This window comes from Gigantopelta aegis, chromosome 13, assembly GCF_016097555.1.
Source record: "Gigantopelta aegis isolate Gae_Host chromosome 13, Gae_host_genome, whole genome shotgun sequence".
Taxonomy (NCBI): domain Eukaryota; kingdom Metazoa; phylum Mollusca; class Gastropoda; order Neomphalida; family Peltospiridae; genus Gigantopelta; species Gigantopelta aegis.
In genome coordinates, this window is record NC_054711.1 from 25,653,457 (window position 1) to 25,676,445 (window position 22,989).

The following is a 22,989-nucleotide window of genomic DNA, read 5'->3' on the forward strand; positions in this document are numbered from 1 at the left end:
AGTGGTATATGAGCATGATAAAATTATCCGCTCCTCATATGATGCACGTGCGTTTTGTGTCTTTTTAGAAACTGACTCGGCAGACATCGTGTTCGCCCTTCATTTCAACCCCAGGGGCAGTGACGAAGACTTCCGGAGGTTAATGAATTACATGAGCGAACTTGTTCAAAGCGCCGACATGGACTCCGGAAAAGTACGATTTGGAATGTATGTAGATGGTGGATACATGCCCTTCCAACTCAAGCAGTAAGTTTTTGGTGTTTGTTAATCAGCATAATACATTTAAATAATGATAAGTGTAGTAAACATAATAATGATAAAGCGAATAATTAAACAATAATACAAAAAGCGTCGGAAGATGATAGCGAGTTGGGTGCGGTTGTGGGTGGGGTTTACATATTAACCTGATTTCCTGATTACACATCCTCCTTTTGGTCTTTAGGAAGACTGCCACTTCCAAGATTGGATTACTTTAGATATTATAACGATAACAGGAAAATAATGCAAAACGAATTCCAGAAAAAACCTCCATGGCTAAAAAATCTGGTTACAATAAAATATGTAACTCGCCACATATTTATCGATCATGTTTGCTGCAGACCACACACAGACACTTGTATGTTTTCCTAGATTTAAATTTTCCGAAACTGCCGCAGACACTATGTGATCATATACATTGTCCTTATTATGCAACAATCTGTGACAGTTAGCGGCGATTTGCGTCGAGTTACAGAGCTTATGGGAACCATGGTTGAATTTTGTATCTTGTTTGTAAATTTGATTCGGTAGACAATCTTACGGACACTATGTGATCGTATACATTTTCCTTATTATGCGACGATCTGTGACAGTTAGCGGCGATATGCGTCCAGTTACAGAGCTTATGGGAACCGCGGTTGAGTTTTGTATCTTGTTTGACTGTAAAATTGACTCGGTAAACGATCTTATGGACACTCTGTGATCATATACATTTTCGCTGATCGGCAACCACCAGTAGTAGCTGGCAGCGATATACGTCTGTTGGGGCGGGACGTAGCCCAGTGGTAAAGCTCTCGCTCGATGCGCTGTCGGTCTGGGATCGATCCCCGTCGGTGGGCCCATTGGGCTATTTCTCGTTCCAGCCAGTGCACCACGACTGGTATATCAAAGGCCGTGGTATGTACTACCCTGTCTGTGGGATGGTGCATATAAAAGATCCCTTGCTGCTAATCGAAAAGAGTAGCCCATTAAGTGTCGACAGCGGGTTTCGTCTCTCCATATATGTGTGGTCCTTAACGATATGTCTAACGCCATATAACCATAAATAAAATGTGTTGAGTACGCCGTTAAATAAAACATTTCCTTAATATGCGTCGGGTTACAGAATTTATGGGAACCATGGTTGAGTTTTCTATCTTGTTTGACTGTAGATTTGACTCGATAGACGATCTTACGGACACTCTCTCACAGCTGCCTAAGCGCATTTCAACCAGGAGGTCATTTGACCTTATCAAGACGCTCAAGGACATCCGTACAAAGATGTTTACTGCGGACAACGGCGACAGACCCAACGTGGCCAACGTCGTCATCCTCATCACAGACACGTCGTCCACGCAGCGACTGTCAGACATCAAAAACGAGGTAAAATCACTTTTCATGTTGAATGTTGTCTTATATAAACACAAAATCAGAGGAAACCACTTCTCATGTTGAATGTTGCCATATATATATATATATATATATATATATATATATATATATATATATATATATATATCAAAAGAGGAGAAATCCCCTCATGTTGCTTGTTGTCATATATAACACATAAGGTGAAAACACGTCTCATATTGCATGTTGTATTTATATATAAAAATTCAAATAAAATCATATCTCATGTTACGTTTGTTATACATAAAAGAAATCGGGTGAAATAATGCTGTATGTATGTCATATTTCCAAAACCAACCATGTTATTTCATTTGATGACAGGCTAAACTAACGTGCGATTCTGGCATTACTGTGTTAATTGTCTTACTTTATTTAATGACTGGCCAAACTGACGTACGATTGTCTTACTTTATTTAATAACAGGCCAAACTGACGTACGATTCTCTTACTTTATTTAATGCCAGACCAAACTGACGTACGATTGTCTTACTTTATTTAATGACAGGCCAGACTGACGTACGATTGTCTTACTTTATTTAATGCCAGGCCAAACTGACGTACGATTGTCTTACTTTATTTAATGCCAGGCCAAACTGACGTACGATTGTCTTACTTTATTTAATGCCAGGCCAAACTGACGTACGATTGTCTTACTTTATTTAATAACAGACCAAACTGACGTACGATTGTCTTACTTTATTTAATGCCAGGCCAGACTGACGTACGGTTGTCTTACTTTATTTAATGCCAGGCCAGACTGATGTACGATTGTCTTACTTTATTTAATGCCAGGCCAGACTGACGTACGATTGTCTTACTTATTTAATGCCAAGCCAAACTGACGTACGATTGTCTTACTTTATTTAATGACATGCCAAACTGACGTACGCTTGTCTTACTTTATTTAATGACATGCCAAACTGACATACGATTGTCTTACTTTATTTAATGCCAGGCCAAACTGACGTACGATTGTCTTACTTTATTTAATGCCAGGCCAAACTGACGTACGACTGTCTTACTTTATTTAATGCCAGGCCAAACTGACGTACGATTGTCTTACTTTATTTAATAACAGACCAAACTGACGTACGATTGTCTTACTTTATTTAATGCCAGGCCAGACTGACGTACGGTTGTCTTACTTTATTTAATGCCAGGCCAGACTGATGTACGATTGTCTTACTTTATTTAATGCCAGGCCAGACTGACGTACGATTGTCTTACTTATTTAATGCCAAGCCAAACTGACGTACGATTGTCTTACTTTATTTAATGACATGCCAAACTGACGTACGCTTGTCTTACTTTATTTAATGACATGCCAAACTGACATACGATTGTCTTACTTTATTTAATGCCAGGCCAAACTGACGTACGATTGTCTTACTTTATTTAATGCCAGGCCAAACTGACGTACGACTGTCTTACTTTATTTAATGCCAGGCCAAACTGACGTACGATTGTCATACTTTATTTAATAACAGGCCAAACTGACGTGCGATTCTGGCATCACAGTGTTCTCTATCGGCGTGGGTCTGCGAGACAAGAGTCAGATGGAGGTGGTGGCGTCCAACACACGCAACATCTACACAGTGTCAGACTACACAGAGCTGGAACGTGACGGCGACTCCGTGCGCAGGGAAATTATGGCCTGTAAGCTAACAGACACTAATTAAATAGCTTTTAGTCAATCCCCAGGTTGTTAAATGATGGTCTTTTGTGGGTCTCTCTCTCTCTCTCTCTCTCTCTCTCTCTCTCTCTCTCTCTCTCTCTCTCTCTCTCTCTCTCTCTCTCTCTCTCTCTCTCTCTGTATGTGTCTTTTCCCTCCCTCCCCCCTCTCTCTCCCCCTCTCTCTCCCCCCTCTCTCCCCCCCCCTCTCTCTCTCCCCTCTCTCTCTCTCTCTCTCTCTCTCTCTCTCTCTCTCTCTCTCTCTCTCTCTCTCTCTCTCTCTCTCTCTCTCTCTCTCTCAAATAATATAAATAAAAACCTGTTCAACCACCTATTACCATGCCCTGGCCTATGCCTAAATCTCCACTGTTTTATCTCTATAGCCTCCCACTCCCAACCACTCACGGAGTCTTGCGCCCTAATCCACCCCTACTTTAAATGCTTTGATGTAGGGTCGTTACATAAACATGACTTGGCTAAGTATTGTGGTCTTTGATCAGAGGTGGTATTAAATAAACATTTTTGTACTTTTTTATGATATTAGCTAATGTGCTGAGAGGTCATTAAACATACATTTCTTTGCTAATACTGTGACATTAGATAAGTTATTGATGTGTTATTAAACATATATTTCTTTACTTTACTAATACTGTGACATTAGATAATGTACTGATGTATCATTAAAGACATGTCTTTACTTTTCTAATATTGTGACATTAGATAATATGTTGATGTGTTACTAAAGACATTTCTTTACTTTTCGTATACTGTGATATCAGACAATGTAACGAGGGGTTATTAAACAGACATTTCTTTACTTTCCTAATATTGTGACATGACATACTATGTTGATAAATTACTAAAGACATTTCTTTACTTTTCTGTTACGGTAACATTAGATAATGTACTGACGTGTTATTAAACATACATTTCTTTACTTTTTTAATATTGTGTTATTACATACGTTGATGTGTTACTTTCTTTCGTATACTGTGTCGTCATTGAATGTGATGTAGGGTTATTAAACAAACATTTCTAATACTGTGACATTAAATAGTGTGCTTATATGTCCTTGAAGGCATATTGTCACAGATCACTGACCTATTTAATGGTCTAACAAGGTACTACCTGAACAAAAATTATTTGATTTGTCCCTAAATGTACTTTATTCAACCATCTTCATAACCACCATACTCCATTTATTAATGATATTTTGTAAAAATAATTGAATTATGGCAATAGTCCATAATTCAAAAACTAAAACTGCAGAGAGGGTTCACGTGGATTTCACTCCATCATGGTTCAGTTAAGGTGATGCGATAGCTAGATTTGGTTTCCAACAATTAATGTAATTTTTATTTATTATCCATTTTTAGAGAAATAAGGTCCTTAAATCCGTGACAGTATGCCTTTAAAGAATCATTCCTTTTATATTTTCTCATTCTATTATTTCAGTCCGAGGTGCAGGAGGACAACTCGAACCCTCGACGACTAGTAAGTTGGTCAGCCAGGGAGTATTGACGTGTTCTAGTTGTTACTTAGTGAGACACGTCGCTTCTAGTGCATGTCTGACACTATCCCCAGTTCTCATACCGCTTAATGTTGTGTTATCTTTTTAAACAAAACAACTGTTGTAAGTTTGAAGTTTTGACAGACTAACCACATAACACATTAATGATCTCATGTTGTTTTTTGTTTTAAATATGTTTTGTTTCAGGAGTATTTTTCAGGTACATACGAAGAAGACGAAGTATAGGTTTCCACAAAGTGAAATCCGGACAGTAATTTTGTATTTATTTATATTACTATTTGTAGATTGATTGAAATATTTGTGGAAATCCAGGATGATGTCGAAATGGTTTGACCAACATACCTCGACGTGATGCTTATATTGTCATTCAAAACTATTAAATACTTATTACTCGTTACTCGTTATTAGATATGAAAAATAATGTTCACCAGATGTGTAACCTTCCCTTACAGTTCACATGTCCACTACCTGGACCCCGTTTTACGAAGAGAGCTTAGCGTTAAAATCAACTTAAAATGTCAGGCCCTAGGTTTAAACAGTATGATGTATTTTTCACTGCTAAAACCGTGTTTGATAATTTAAATTAGAAGTACTTACATTTTGTTATTTTTAATATTAATTTTCGTACAACTGAAGTGGGTCTAGTCATCCAAGTTTCTGCAATAAGCCAAAATACGTTTTTTTTTACGTAACTCTAAAAACTCACGTTCGTTCGAGAAGTAATGGCTGTCGAGTCAAACTCTAGTTATTTTTAGCTTCTCACTGTTAAAACCTTATCCAAATAAATGTGTGTTGCAGGTGTGTGAATTAACAAAAGTTAGTGTCCATTTTCACAGGCTAAAAGTAGGGTATGTGCCTTTAAGTGCCTGATATACATAGGTAATTTTTGTGCTAAGATCGCTTCATAAAATGCGCCCCTCTTCTGGTCGTCCAGAGCTAAATTAGGTGCTGATTGTAGCCTTATGAATGGAAGTTCGCTACAAAACTAGTATTGGTTAGAAAAGAAGAGAGAAGAAAATATACAGGTGCATCAACAAGAAGATCAATGAGAAAATCCCAGACTTTTTTTTAATTTATGAATACAACAGTTTGGAAAGTAAGTATTCGTATGTAAAGTTACCATGTAAAAACAAAATTGATTGTTCTAAGTATTATAACCTTAGTTTACAGTCACGACATCTTTGTTCACAGATTTCCAAGAAAGACGTCTTAGTTAATTAGACTGAATTAAACAAGGTCATAGTGTTTTAATTTGAAAGGTTTGTCTTTTTCTAGAAGGTTCTTTTACAGTCATTTCAGCTTTGTTCGCAGATTTCCAAGAAAGACGTCTTAGTTAATTAGACTGAATTAAACAAGGTCATAGTGTTTTAATTTGAAAGGTTTGTCTTTTTCTAGAAGGTTCTTTTACAGTCATTTCAGCTTTGTTCACAGATTTCCAAGAAAGACGTCTTAGTTAATTAGATTGAATTAAACAAGGTCATAGTGTTTTAATTTGAAAGGTTGGTATTTTTCTAAAAGCTTCTTTTACAGTCATTTCATCTTTGTCCACAGATTTCCAAGAAAGACGTCTTAGTTAATTAGATTGAATTAAACAAGGTCATAGTGTTTTAATTTGAAAGGTTCGTCTTTTTCTAGAAGGTTCTTTTACAGGATGTAGCGACGTCAAACTAGACATTGTTTTCGTTGTCGATTCCTCCACCAGTGTCAGAGAACCCAACTTTAGATCTGTGCTGGGTTTCATTCAACAGTTCCTGACGTTCGCCGACATAGATGGTGGCAGCGTTAGGGTGGGGTTGTTAACGTACAGCACGGATATCCACGTCCAGTTTTACCTGAACGACTTCCATACTAAACTTGACGTGCTACGTGCTGTGGACACCGTTCCTTACCGCTACGGGAACACAAACACAGCCGAGGCGCTCGAGACGGTGACGTCGACGATGTTCTCGGTAAGACACGGCGACCGATCGGCGGTTGACAATCTGGTGGTCGTAATAACGGACGGCGTTTCAAACATCAATGCTCACAGGACCATCCCCGAGGCAGAGAGGGCCAGAGCGGCGGGGATACGGATCGTGGCTATCGGAGTGGGGTTGGTCGACACACAGGAACTCGATGGAATTGCCAGTCGCCCCGTCACTGAGAACCGATTCTTGATCCAAGATTTTTCACAGCTGATGGACGTTGGAGAGACAATATTTTCATCATTCTGTACAGGTAATCAACATTTGTTAGTGGTCTCGCTAAACAAATTGTTTGTTTGTTTCATTTATTAGTGTTATTAGTGGTCTACTTAAACTTTGTTGTTTCCATTATTAGAATCTTTCACAACACTGGCGTAGGCAGGGTTTTATATTTGAGTGGGTCAACCAATTAAGCTGTCTGTGAATAATTTAGGTCCTTCTTTTACGGGGGTTGTGAACATAATTATTTATTATGAAAATAATGAAAATAATTCAAGTTACATTAAACGAAAATTACCTACGTGTTGTTAGGACAGCAAGATTAGTGACTCATACAAAACGGTCAGAGTAAAGTTTAAAGAGAGACATACTAATTATACGAGGCATGTCATATAGCCAGTATAGCCCCCAAAAAGGAAAAATGAAGATGCAGTTCATATTGGAATTGATCTCATATTTGAATCTGCCAGTCACCCTTGATGACTTCTGCAATAATATATATTTATAAATAATAGTAAATTAATTTATTTGGATATAATGTTTAGTGGGCATTTGATTCAAGGTATGATATTTATATTTCACAAAGAAAATGAAAAAAAAAAAAAAAAAAAACACCACAAAAAAACAGAAGAAGAAGAAAAAAAAAGAAATCCCCAAAGCAATTTTTTTACCCTTAGGGAACTTAGAGACTGCCCCTTTAATATAAAGGACTAAAATGTGTCCTTTTTGGTTCACACGTCCTTTTCGTCTAGTTGTAGAAGACTGATAACACTGTGACATGATCCTGTTGAGTATCCCCATCTCTAGATATATTACACTAAATAAAGAATAGATATGTGTATGAATATGATAATGGTATTTTTCATATTAGAGGATTCATAATGATTGGTCCATTGCTTAGTTGTATATTATTCAAACTGACAGCAACGAAGAAGTATCATTCATCATGTGAACACTTTAATTCGATTACTGGCATTGGCGAATTTTAAAATAAAAGTTCAGTAAAACTTTCTCCAGACTGAACTATCTACTGTAAATACCTGACTTGTGCCTGATAGTAGATAACAAATCTTACGTGCATTATCTAAATACAAACATATATTTCAGACAATGTCAATTTAACGTGCATTATCCAAATACAAACATATATTTCAGACAATGTCAATTTAACGCTTTGGCCGGAAATTAAAGGTAAGGCGAAATGTCTTTTATTTATTATCACCACAATAAAAATAAGAAAGAAAGAAAAAAAAAAATCCCCCTCCCCCCCCCCCCCAAAAAAAAAAAAAACCCCAAAAAACCCAACCAAAAAAACAAACCCCCCCCCCCCCCAAAAATAAATAAATAAATAAATAAACCCAGAAAAAAAATCCGCCCCCATAAAGCCCCCTAAAAACACTCACAAAGCAAACACAAACATGAATGATGGTTTTTAGGATGAGAGGAGTAATATATCATCATGGAGACGAGACTCATTATATCATGCTGTCACGATCTATTCAAAATGACGTTTGAAAGCTTAAAAAGAGATACAGTAATATTAAATATATTAATTATTTTGTCATCCAAGTTTAAACTGTTGACAATGATGACAAAATATGAACTGTTTTCATTGTTGGAGTCTGTGTCTTTAGAGCATAGTTATTTTCTGTGAATGAAGAGCGCAACAATTTCAGATTTCTATCATGGTTGTGTATTGGAAGCATAACGTTCATGATGGAGTTTAATTTATGTAATATGTCTAACATATTCGACGTTGAGTAGAAAAATGGCTTTAAATTATTTAATAATCATAGTAGTCTTTTTCAAACAACTTTAAAAAAAAAGAGCTTTATTGTGGACGTTTGTAGATCACTGCAGTGTTAAATACATTTTAAACATATGTTCTTGAGAATGAAGCTTTTGATCATAATTGTTTTTAAATACTCGATATTGAAGCTTTAAAAATAGTAATAAACGAGAATGCATGTAAATGACCCACGGCTGGTTTTAAATTATTTAATAATCACAATAGTATTTGTACTTTTCAAACAACGTTTTTCAAATACTTTATTGTTGAAGTTTGTAGATCATTGCAATGTTAAATACCTTTTAAACATATGTTCTCGAGAATGAAGCTAATAATCATAATTGTTTTTAAATACTCGATATTGAAGCTTTAAAAATAGTAATAAACGAGAATGCACGTAAATGACCCACGGCTGGTTTTAAATTATTTAATAATCACAATAGTATTTGTACTTTTCAAACAACGTTTTTCAAATACTTTATTGTGGATGTTTATAGATCATCGCAATGTTAAATACCGTTTAAACATATGTTCTCGAGAATGAAGCTAATGATCATAATTGTTTTTAAATACTTGAGATTGAAGCTTTAAAAATAGTAAGAAATGAGAATACATATAAATGACCCACAGCATATTGGTAACTAATGTGCTGTGTTATTCTGCTATAGAGGAGATGCTCTATGTTCCTGAGGTGACCGTGGACTGTTCTGTGTCACAGTTAGATCTCGTGTTTGTCACTGATTCCTCCACGAGTGTCACAGAGACCAACTTCCGGACAGTCCTCGAATTCCTCAAGTCCTTTCTGTCCTACAGTGACCTTGACCACGGTAACGTGAGAGTCGGTATGCTGGTATACAGCACAGACGTCCACATCCAGTTCCACTTGGATGCCTTTAATCGCAAAGCTGACGTCCTTTTGGCGATAGACAAGACTTCATTTCACCACGGAAACACCAACACAGCAGCTGCGCTTCGAGAACTGAGGACAGATATGTTTTCGTTGGAACACGGAGACCGACCCAATGTGCAGAACGTTGCCCTGTTTGTCACAGACGGCGTGTCCAATATTAATGAGACGGAAACGATTCCCGAAGCATTGCGAGCTCGTTCATCCGGTATAGAGATATACGCGGTTGGGGTCGGATTGGTGGACACAAAGGAGCTTGATGGTCTGGCCAGTGACCCTGTAGACATCCACCGCTTTATTGCGGAGCATTTCTCACAGCTCCAGAATTACCTCGCCAAGCAGATTTTTACGTATGTCTGTAGAAAAGGTATCACGCTACAGATGATGGTTTACCTCGGTTCAAGGTGCATGCTTGTATTTGAGATTATAAGACTCTTTCTTTTGCTATAAATAAGGATGTGGAAAATATATGGATCTCTTTTTTATTTTAATATGAAGCATTGAGTCTGGTTAATTGTACAATGAGATGTACAGTCCTCTCTTCGTCTACTTGTTTTTGTTTCAAGGATGCATGTTTGCCTTATGTACAGATATGGAAAATACACCGAGCATTCTTTATTTCGTTATAAAACAACGGTGCTGGGTATTTGTACACTGAAATATACAATCGTCTTCTACTACTTGTCTTTGGTTCAAGGTGCATGCTTTTATTTCACAGCATAAGGCTTCTCTTGTGCCTTACAAAAGGATATGGAAAGTACATTAAGTATTCTAATTGTATTATAAAGGATCAGCGCTGGATATTTGTTCATGGAAATGTACACAGTCTTCTTCTACTACTTGTCCTTGGTTCGATGCTAATCTGTTTTTTGTATTTGAGGGCATAAGCTTCCTCTTTACGTTATACAAGCCTGCAAAACGTGCACTAGACATTCTTTATTCTATTGTGAAGGATCAGGTTTGGGTGTTTGCATCAATGTGTTCTTCTTTCCTATTTTTCCTTTCCTTCTTCATTGTTTGCTTCTTAATTGTTCTTCATTCAAGCTTGAACTGGCTTTGATATAAACATTTTTGTTCTGTATTTATATTTGAATGGTATGGGTGCGTTTTTAATGTTTTCCTTCTTCTTTATATTGGCTCAGGTACTGTGATTAGAACTCTTGTTTCTGCTTGCCTTATTGGGGACTTAATATATCATTTAGTGTAAGATGGTGGTGGTACTACTGTGATAACAGTTGTCAGTATTATCAAATGTTCCTTTTTGTCCACTTTATTTTCATTCTTCTTTTCCCCCGTCCTTCTTCTTCTTCTTTTATTCTCATCGACGTCTCTTCTTATTCGCATCTGTCTACTAGTAAAAAAAGATATAAGAAAATATTTATATGACTTTGAAAGTTTGTTCCAATGCAATAACCTCTATTATCCACGTAGTTCAAGATATTAAGGGAAATATAACCAGTATAACACATGCGTGTCATAATGATTTCACATGTACAACGAATGACGTAATTTTGTGAAGCGACGTCATAACTAAGTGCTGCTTCCCCAGTGTAAACGCTTAACAAAATGACGTCAATTTGTCGTCTTGTTTTAATTACGTTTGAAACGTTTCGACATGGTCCTAGCTTGTTATTCACGAAAATAACATTTTGGATAAGGTGGATAATAAAGAAATTATTACACTTGCATGTGAATCGTACTGATTCGTGTCAGGATTCATGTATCACCTTCTCTCTCGCTCCGGTAATACAATAATGCTGACACTCGTTTCATAAAATCAGTACGACACACAATCTCGTATAATAATCTCTATTTATTACATATCTAGCACCATTGTGCAGAAGTGAAGTACCAGCCTGAGGTGTAATGGGTCGAGGATCGATCGCATTCAAGGATTAAGTTTCTGCACCCTCTTATTTTCAACCAGGGACCCTCGACTAGTACATCAGAGATAGTGATATGTAATGTTCCTGTATGTGGGGAAAATCTATATTAAAAACCCTTGCTGGTTTATCAGTAGATGTAGCCTATGTGGCGGCAGCAGGTGTTCTGTCACCAATTAACCATAGTTTAAAATGTGCCCAAGTATTTCCTTTCCTTACACCATTGTTGAATCTATTGAATATAAGATTATACAATTATATTAGATAAGATATACAATTATATTACATTATACAATAATATTATATTATACTATACAATAAGATTATATAATTTAATATAAAAACACAGAAAATGCATGACGACGTGTTAGTTTGGATTCTGAATAGATCTGACAATGCTGTGTTAAATGATCTCAGAACTGACCCCTCCGGTGGATATATTGAGGTTTTGTCTGTTCTAACAAGTTTACAACAAATGTTATACCAAAATGCATGGAATTCTGACAGTTGGAACTGGCACATAATTGCTCATTTAGTGCTATTTGGTAGCAGTGGTCTTTGAATCAGAATTAGCTCTTTTCCTCTTTCTAACAATTTGATTTGGTTCGATTTTGATCGTTTTTATTCTTTATAGTTTCAGAAATGACGACTACTTTAGCTCCATCCACAACTCAAGGTAGGACTGAACAATGCTTTGAATAGATGCATAGCTTAGATATTCAGGGACGGTTCCAGGGAATATTCTATGAGGGTTGGGGGAAGAGAGCAAATGGAACAATTCCTTAAAATGGTACCCCAATAGGATTCGTTTTTGTATCTGAACACTATGCATTCTGTTGAAAGGCAAATTGAGTTATTACTGGCCCCTCTATTTACTGACATCTTCCGATGCCTGTGACATTTTATTATCTTTGCAGAATTACCGTAGTTTATTTAATGTTCCTACTTTGATGGCAACAGCCAAATGTACTTATTGTTGTGTTAAGGCAACATTAAGGACAGGTCAAGGCAACATTAAGGACAGGTCAAGGCAACATTAAGTAAAATCGTAGTAAAAAGTAATATGAATTTAGTCCATCAGTAGAAATAGTTAAAACACAAATACATGAAACCATTTTCAAATTAATATAGCAGATGTGTTGTACATTTTTATATCATTTATCAAAATGGTTTTGATCTTTGAAAATGTAAGCCATTTTGCCGTTAACCATATAAATACACTTACAGTTTTGTTCAAATTCTCGTTTATGAATAAGTCAACTTATTAAGTCATCCAGATAGTTAATTATCTAATAATTATTTGAATATTAATCCAGTTTCAATCTATTTGCAGTAATTACTAGTAACCTAGGAAAAGGTCATGATTTACAGCAAGCTGGCTCTGGAAACAAATATTTAGCTTCTAACAATGTATTGCTCATATAGAAATGATCTATATAAATTTAATCGTCTATGTCACGTTTCGTAATTAGATTTTTATAACAATAAATTAAACTCCTCTTTGACACATTAACCACAAAACAGCCATAGAAAATGCTGTGGAGACTATCATAATTTAAGAAAAATTGCCTTATAGTTGTATCTTGTCCAACACATGTGAACATTCTATGCAAAAGTCATGTTCATAAGTTATACACACATATCACTTGTCCTTATCAAGTTTTATTTTTATTTCAGAAATGACGCTAATCATACCGACTACGACACCTACCCCAGGTCAGAGAAGTGCTACACTAAAATGATTTAATACCACACCATATATGAAATTCCAAAGCAAACTATCTACATCCGTAATTGACATTTAAATCACACACATATTTCTTCTGATATATAGTTTAAAAAATTATAATTTCATTGAAATACTTAATAATCTTACCATACTGACAACCTAACATTAAGCCTATATGTATACAAATCTTTGGAAATTAAATTCTTATTAATGTTAGAAGACACGATTTTATACTTTATAGTTAAAGATAATTCTTATTTAGATTTGCATTACACCATTACACCGGGAAGTCCAGGATTCATTAACATTAATTGGTGATATTATACACATGGTATTTGTCTTAAATAATATGATTATTATAATAAAGAATCATTAAATTATGTGATTAATTAATATACTTAACATAAATTTAAATATACAAAGTTCGCCCTTGAAAACATTTGGGGTTTGATAGAAATGTTTTTCTTAATAAACAACGTGTTAGCATTATAATCAATATCATATAATACACCATGTTTCTCATATGATATTCAACACTTTTTCAGAATGTGCAGGGTCCAAGCTTGACCTAGTGTTTGTTTTGGACGCCTCAACAAGTGTAACGAAACCTAACTTCCAACTTGTGCTCGACTTCACAAAAGACTTCATATCATTTGCCGACATCGATGGTGGCAGTGTCCGAGTTGGAGTGGTAGTCTACAGCACCAGAGTACACACAGAATTCTATCTGGACAGATATTCAAGTAAATCAGAAATACTCGAGGCCATAGACTCGATTCCATACACCTATGGCAGCACCAACACAGCCGACGGGTTGAAGGTGATGAGAAGACAGGTGTTCTCACTGCAGCACGGTGACCGACCAGACGTGGACAATATGGCGATAGTTGTCACAGATGGAGTCTCAAACATCAACTCCAGACAGACCTTGCCTCAAGCCCAGGCTGCCAGGGACGAGGGAATCACCATCTATGTCATAGGGATTGGACTGGCCGACACTAGGGAGCTTGATGGGATAGCCAGTCTCCCTATAGACAAACACAGATTCATAGTGCAGGATTTCTCAGAATTACGAGGGTTGCATCAACAAGTCTTCACATCTTTCTGTCCAGGTAATCATAAAATAATATTTATTCTTGGAATTCTAATTTGTCATTAACACTTTTCGTTATGTACAAACTGTTCCAAGATCCTGAAGGTTCTATGTAACAATGAGTCATTGGGCCTTGTATCTTTATTACAATAAGTATATTGTTTGGAAATATGTTCTATTCTTTTGACGAAACGGCGATTTGAAGAAATTGTATAATATTATGTCTCTTATTTACTGTCAAAACGTATCATCATGCAAATATCGATATACCAATTTTTTTAAATTTAATTCTTATTTTATTTCAGAAATTCCGTTGATTATCCCTACACCACGTCCAGTTGAACGTGAGTGATTTTGATGGAAATCGTTTTCTATTTAACATTACTAGAATATACGGAACCTTGTGTCTGGTGATTAATTGTAAACATACTGACATGAGAATTTGATAATTTGATTTAATCAGATTGTATTGTGGTATAAAATAATATTCTTCATTCATTGACAATTTAATGAACATTGCTAAAAATATTAGTAGACTCGTAATGGATAATTAAATTTTTAAAACCAACAAAGTTATAATTATTATTAAAAATTATAATGGAATCATTTTACTATGGACATAATCTATTAATTCTTACACACAGAAGATATGATTATGATCAATTTTTTAAATTTTGTTTTATAGCAATGGAGTGGTTGTGTTGTATGTTAATGCATGACGTTACTACATATATTTCATGTAATACTGAGGATTCTTTTATTTCAGAATGTGCAGGATCAAGACTTGACTTAGTGTTTGTTCTTGACGCCTCAACAAGTGTAACCAAACTCAACTTCCAACTTGTGCTCGAATTCACAAAAAACTTCATATCATTTGCTGACATTGATGGTGGCAGTGTCCGAGTTGGAGTAGTAGTCTACAGCACCAGCGTGCACACAGAGTTCTATCTGGACAGATATTCTAGTAAATCAGAAATACTTGAGGCCATAGACTCGATTCCATACACCTATGGCAGCACCAACACAGCCGACGGGTTGAAGGTGATGAGAAGAGAGGTGTTCTCACTGCAGCACGGTGACCGACCAGACGTGGACAATATGGCGATAGTTGTCACAGATGGAGTCTCCAACATCAACTCCAGACAGACCTTGCCTCAAGCCCAGGCAGCCAGGGACGAGGGAATCACCATCTATGTCATAGGGATTGGTCTGGCCGACACTAGGGAGCTGGATGGGATAGCCAGTCTACCTATAGACAAACACAGATTCATTGTGCAGGATTTCTCAGAATTACAAGGGTTGCACCAACAAGTCTTCACATCTTTCTGTTCAGGTAATCAGCAGATAATATTTATTCTCGGAATTCTAATTTGTCATTAACACTTTTAGTTATGTATAAAATGTTCTAAGATCCGGAAGGTTCTATGTAACACTAATACATTGCTTAAGTGGTAGCGTGTCCGCCTGTGAAGTGGTTGGTCATCGGATCGATCCTTCTCAGTAGACCTATTTGCAGTTTGGGCTATTTTCTATTCTTTTGACGAAACGGCGATTTGAAGCAATTTTATAGTATTCTGTCTCTTATTTACTGTCAAAACGTGAGTATCACCATGCAAATATCGATATACCTCAAATGTTTATTTAATTCTTATTTTCTTTCAGAAATTCCGTTAATTGTCCCTACACCACCTCCAGTTGAAGGTGAGTGATTCAGATGGCAATCATGTTTTTTGTTTAAGATTACTAGAATGCATGGAACCTTGTATTTAGTGATTACATATAAACATGCTGACATGAGAATTTTAGAATTTGATTTAATCAGATTTTATTGTTGTAATAAATAACATTCTTCATTGATTGACAATTTAATGAACATTGCTAAACAATATTAGTATACTCGTAATGGATAATTAATTTTTTAAAAGCATCAAAGTTATAATTATTATTAAAAATTATAATGGAATCATTTTACTATGGACATAATCTATTAATTGTTTACACACAAAAGATATGATTATGATCAATTTTTTTTTTATACCAATGGAGTGGCTGTGTTGTATGTCAATATATGACGTTACGACATATTTTTCATGTAATACTGGAGACTCTTTATTTTAGAATGTGCAGGATCAAGACTTGACTTAGTGTTTGTTCTGGACGCCTCAACAAGTGTAACCAAACCTAACTTCCAACTTGTGCTCGAATTCACAAAAAACTTCATATCATTTGCCGACATTGATGGTGGCAGTGTCCGAGTTGGTGTGGTGATCTACAGCACCAGCGTGCACACAGAATTCTATCTGGACAGATATTCTAGTAAATCAGAAATACTCGAGGCCATAGACTCGATTCCATACACCTATGGCAGCACCAACACAGCCGACGGGTTGAAGGTGATGAGAAGACAGGTGTTCTCACTGCAGCATGGCGACCGACCAGACGTGGACAATATGGCGATAGTTGTCACAGATGGAGTCTCCAACATCAACTCCAGACAGACCTTGCCTCAAGCCCAGGCTGCCAGGGACGAGGGAATCACCATCTATGTCATAGGGATTGGTCTGGCCGACACTAGGGAGCTGGATGGGATAGCCAGTCTCCCTATAGACAAACACAGATTCATTGTGCAGGATTTCTCAGAATTACAAGGGTTGCACCAACAAGTCTTCACATCTTTCTGTCCAGGTAATCAGCAAATAATATTTATTCTCGGAATTCTAATTTGTCATTAACACTTTTAGTTATGTATAAAATGTTCCAAGATCCGGAAGGTTCTATGTAACACTAATACATTGCTTAAGTGGTAGCGTGTCCGCCTGTGAAGCGGTTGGTCATCGGATCGATCCTTCTCAGTAGACCTATTTGCAGTTTGGGCTATTTTCCGTTGCAACCAGTGGACCACAACTGGTTCAATAAAGGCCGTAGTATGTGTCCTGTCTGTGGGAAAGTGTATATAAAAGACACTTTGCTGCTTATTGGAAAGAGTAGCCTATGTGGCGGCAGCGTGTTTCCTATAAAGAAATATGTCAGAATGACTATATGTTTGATATCCAATAGCCGATGATCAGAAAAAAATGAATGTGCGCTATAGGCGTTGTTAAATAAAACAAACTCTACAGATACATTGGACCTTATATCTCTATTACAACAAGTATATTGTTTGGAAATATTTTCTATTCTTTTGACGAAACGGCGATTTGAAGCAATTTTATAGTATTCTGTCTCTTATTTACTGTCAAAACGTTAGTATCACCATGCAAATATCGATATACCTCAAATGTTTATTTAATTCTTATTTTATTTCAGAAATTCCGTTAATTGTCCCTACACCACCTCCAGTTGAAGGTGAGTGATTCAGATGGCAATCATGTTTTTTGTTTAAGATTACTAGAATGCATGGAACCTTGTATTTAGTGATTACATATAAACATGCTGACATGAGAATTTTAGAATTTGATTTAATGAGATTTTATTGTTGTAATAAATAACATTCTTCATTGATTGACAATTTAATGAACATTGCTAAACAATATTAGTATACTCGTAATGGATAATTAATTTTTTAAAAGCATCAAAGTTATAATTATTATTAAAAATTATAATGGAATCATTTTACTATGGACATAATCTATTAATTGTTTACACACAAAAGATATGATTATGATCAATCTTTTTTTATACCAATGGAGTGGCTGTGTTGTATGTCAATATATGACGTTACGACATATTTTTCATGTAATACTGGAGACTCTTTATTTTAGAATGTGCAGGATCAAGACTTGACTTAGTGTTTGTTCTGGACGCCTCAACAAGTGTAACCAAACCTAACTTCCAACTCGTGCTCGAATTCACAAAAGACTTCATATCATTTGCCGACATCGATGGTGGCAGTGTCCGAGTTGGTGTGGTCGTCTACAGCACCAGCGTGCACACAGAGTTCTATCTGGACAGATATTCTAGTAAATCAGAAATACTTGAGGCCATAGACTCGATTCCATACACCTATGGCAGCACCAACACAGCCGACGGGTTGAAGGTGATGAGAAAACAGGTGTTCTCACTGCAGCACGGTGACCGACCAGACGTGGACAATATGGCGATAGTTGTCACAGATGGAGTCTCAAACATCAACTCCAGACAGACCTTGCCTCAAGCCCAGGCTGCCAGGGACGAGGGAATCACCATCTATGTCATAGGGATTGGTCTGGCCGACACCAGGGAGCTGGATGGGATAGCCAGTCTCCCTATAGACAAACACAGATTCATTGTGCATGATTTCTCAGAATTACAAGGGTTGCACCAACAAGTCTTCACATCTTTCTGTCCAGGTATTTCCAATACATTTACCGTGTGTACAGTATAAACATAAAAACCAAACTTTCTGTGTGATAATTGTCATTTCTATATTCATTAGGTGTTGAGTTATAAAGCAGTATTTATCTTATTTCGTATTATTTTATAATTCAGAATAATTTATATTGCGAATCACAATACATTAAAAACATTTTATTCTGTTAACAGTATAAATATGTATATTAATGTTTTCTTCTTAACAATTATAATCTTTTCAGAGTAATGTTTTAATAACAGAACTATTTAATGGTTGTTTAATTTTTAAGAACTATTTTAATAGTTGTTTGAAAAATGTACTGTTTTTAATGATGCAGCTTATCAAAAAAATATTATTTACAGAAAAATCTACGTTGCCGCCAACATCATTACCATTTGATGGTAAGATATAATTTTATTATCACACATATTTACATTTTGTCCATTTATTTAATTTAATCAAGACGTTTTGTATGTGGTTCGTTAGTTTAGTAAGTTATATCTGGCCCTGTGCTTACAACCATTTGTAGACTCTACTTTTAATACTTTAAATATGCCAAACAATGGGATGCATATGACGTCATTAAATATTTTAGTCTAAACTCTAAAGTTTTATAATCACGCACCCAGACGTGATTTACGTCGTTTTGGAATATGTTACGACTTTGCAAAACATCTCTTGGACGTAATCTTTTGCAGAAATATGATTATGACTTTGAATATGGTATTTTGTATGTCAGATTATGTATATGTCTGTGTTATTTTATAAAGACCATTTTTATATCATTCACAAATATCCGAGAAATGGTCCAGATATCAATGATGTATTTTGGGTTCCTTTTATATACATATTATACTTAAACAAATGTTATCCAATAGATCCAGGAGTTATTGTAAGTATAATACAAATTCAATGCAAAAGGACACATACATGTACTTCTATAATGGGTATTCCCCGCTCCTTGATACCGCCATGCAGACATTTAAAACATTAAAATAAGAAATATTCTTCCTTTGAGATGAAATATTACTTGCCCTACATATTGAGAATGTATTTCAGTCGTTTGATTATGCCTCTCACACGATACTGTTACATATTTCAGAATGCCGGTCTATCTCCATGGATGTGATCTTCGTTCTCGACTCTTCCACCAGCGTTTCAGAGCCGAATTTTAAACACATTCTTCAATTCCTGAAACAATTCCTAAAACATGCAGACGTCAGTCTAGATGTTGTGCGTGTTGGTGTCATCACGTACAGCACCAGCGTTCACATCGAGTTCAGTATGAATGAGTACTTTACGAAATCTCAGGTGTTTTCTGCCATAGAGAAGATTCCTTATAGACACGGCAGCACAAACACGGCTGATGCTCTGAGAACAATGAGAAACATGTTTTCTTCTCAATACGGTGATAGACCAGGAGTTAAAAATGTCGCAGTTGTAGTCACCGATGGTGTATCTAATATCAACTCCAGACGCACAATACCAGAAGCAGAGTCCGCCAGGGCAATTGGGATACATATATATGCTATAGGGATTGGTCTAGCTGACACGAGGGAGTTGGATGGAATTGCCAGTCTTCCGGTAGAGGAAAACAGGTTTATTGTGAAAGAGTTCTCTGAGTTGAGTAAACTCGGCGATAGAGTCTTCCTCAGTGTCTGTCCAGGTATGGTAGGGGAGGTAACCTTTTCTGTCAATCTGTTGTGACCGGAAGTTATAATGTGTGTCAAGGTCACGAGTCACATGTCAAATGCGGCCAGGAATACATTTGTATTCTAACAGGTGGAGGTTTGTCATCTTTTTAACACCCTGCTATCTATGTTTGTTTGATGTAAACGTATATATTTCTTTTTCATTTGTATCCTGGTAATGGGCTTACTCATTTATTGTTATGTGTTAAATGTATTCAAATGTTCTATGTTTCATTACTTGACACTATATTAATTACTGTATAATATAAATATATGTTGATATTTAATGAACACTTATATTTTGAAATATTGCTTTTTTTCACAATGTATTTTTATGTCATGTTATTTAAAGAAAATCAACTGCAAGTCCTACTAAACTGCTTGAAAACTTACTACTAAATACAATACCATTAGTATTAATTATTAAAATAATAAAAAACCAAGATAGCTGCGTATTATGATAAACTAATATGGACCTTTTTTTTTTAAAAAAGCACCATTTTAATAGATGTTTCTTTAGAATAGGTTTGACTGCTATTAGGACTATCTGCACTTTTTATGTTTTAATTTTTCATTGCTATATTGTAATTTCATTTACTATGCAGGTACTTGCAGCCACATGTTTGCAACTACTAACAATTAACAACTAATTAAATCAACAGAATGCAAGTCTGAAAATGACAGTGAGTAACTACAATTCTAGCAAGAGTAAACACGATTTTGGTTGCCATTTTACCATAATTTTACCATATCTATTGTACACTATTTTATGCAGATATATACGAAGTTAATAATGTTAACTTGTGTTTGTAATTTATACTAAAATAAGCATTTTTAAAACAAATATTGTCAAATAACAAGAATATCTTGACCTCAGTTTCTGTAACTTGCCACTAGGTTTCAAGTTTATAAGCAATGCTATACTAACTGTTGATTCGCATTTTGTTAAAATGTCTAATGTTCTGCTGTTTAGTATATAAAACAGTATTGTGAACTAATATACTAATTAGTAAATTACACTAACATGATTATTAACCATATATCAACTTTGTGTTTTCTCTGTTAAAAATGTAATTACGTTGTAATTCCCTTGCCGTTGTTTGTGGTTTTTGTGTTTTTATACTTATCCTGTGGTGATGTGTTGAAAAATATGTATCACTGTTTTTAACTTTAATCCAGTCAAAATATAACCACATTTAAATAGTTTTCAAAACGACTACGTTATCTCCAGCATATTGTTAAATGTTGTTATCTGCTAATGTCAGGCTAATTAAATTATCTCAAGGACAATTACAACATCGTTTTTGTATTTCAGCAATATTTATCATCATCAGAACCAATGATATTTGATTAATGTGGTTTGTGTAATTATAAAATATGGTTTTACAGTTATATATGAATAGGATTTAATGAATAAATCATAGAGGGTGACAGCTTTATGTTAAAAAACATTGAACTATTTGCAGGAATACTGACTGAAAATGAATATAATGTTGCACATAGTGTATGCACTTATAGAAACTATATTGACTGGTCTCGTTTTTATATTTCGTTTCAGAGCCTATTAGCATTCCTCAACCAGAGTTTCAAAGTAAGCATACACAATTTCCTCTCATCCCAACAGTTTCGCACAACTGTGTATAAAGGCTGTAGTATGTAGTCCTGCCTGTCAAAACATGCAATGCCATATACACTATCTCTTGGTATTAATGCAAAAATGTAAGGGTTTCCTCTAAGACTATATCAGAATTATCAAATGTTTGACAACCAAAAGTTGAAGTTTAAAAAAATGAATGTGATAATTAGGTAACACATTTTACCTTGCGTAACTCGTTATGACTATGTAAATAATGTCATAAATTTAATTTGCATGTGAAAAAATATTTATGGGTAACCAGTTACGGACGCGACCTGCAAACGAAATGACCAGAGGCTTTAACTGGATATAAAAAGCTATACTTTGCAATATATCAAACAGGAAAACAAGATATTTTAATGGAAGATAGACCCTAGTTATTGATGTAAAAATATATGTTTCATTAGCATTTCACATTATGAAAACCTTATTATATAAATGATTATTTTTCGTAAATCTAATGTGATTGTGATCGTTCTAGTATTTTAGGACGAATCTGAAGAGCTTTTTATTTAGTGAACTACTGAAGGACTATTTCAGAGATATTTAGGCATATATTCCAATTCTAAAAAGCACAAACCCCCCCCCCCCCCCCCCAAAATTAAAACACCACACAAAACACAAACGTATTCCTAAATAATATGCATAGCCTAAATGTATTTATACTATCCTAATTCCATTTATTTATATATTTATTTATTTATTTATTATTGTTATTATTATTATTATTATTATTATTATTATGTTGTTGTTGTTGTTGTTTGTTTTGGGGTTTTTTGTTTGTTGGTGTTTTTTGTTTTTTATTTTTTTGTTTTTTTATGGGGTTTTTTGTTTGTTTGTTTGTTTTTGTGTGGGTTTTTTTTTTTTTTGGGGGGGTTGTTGTTTGTTTTTTTTGGGGG

The 22,989-nt window shown here is 35.3% G+C and overlaps 1 protein-coding gene across 1 annotated transcript in view; it reads left to right on the forward strand.

Annotated features, from left to right (window-relative positions):
- Positions 1-22,989, forward strand: part of LOC121387240 — a 159,672-nt gene that overhangs the window by 32,395 nt on the left and 104,288 nt on the right. Inside the window, exons 14-30 of the mRNA XM_041518265.1 lie at positions 69-246; positions 1,410-1,620; positions 3,135-3,303; positions 4,774-4,812; positions 6,485-7,066; positions 9,490-10,095; positions 13,886-14,452; positions 14,739-14,777; positions 15,200-15,766; positions 16,096-16,134; positions 16,552-17,118; positions 17,740-17,778; positions 18,195-18,761; positions 19,126-19,164; positions 19,866-20,466; positions 21,158-21,162; positions 22,013-22,045. Of these exons, the coding sequence (XP_041374199.1) occupies positions 69-246; positions 1,410-1,620; positions 3,135-3,303; positions 4,774-4,812; positions 6,485-7,066; positions 9,490-10,095; positions 13,886-14,452; positions 14,739-14,777; positions 15,200-15,766; positions 16,096-16,134; positions 16,552-17,118; positions 17,740-17,778; positions 18,195-18,761; positions 19,126-19,164; positions 19,866-20,466; positions 21,158-21,162; positions 22,013-22,045 (4,848 nt within the window). The remainder of the gene's footprint in view (positions 1-68; positions 247-1,409; positions 1,621-3,134; positions 3,304-4,773; positions 4,813-6,484; positions 7,067-9,489; positions 10,096-13,885; positions 14,453-14,738; positions 14,778-15,199; positions 15,767-16,095; positions 16,135-16,551; positions 17,119-17,739; positions 17,779-18,194; positions 18,762-19,125; positions 19,165-19,865; positions 20,467-21,157; positions 21,163-22,012; positions 22,046-22,989) is intronic.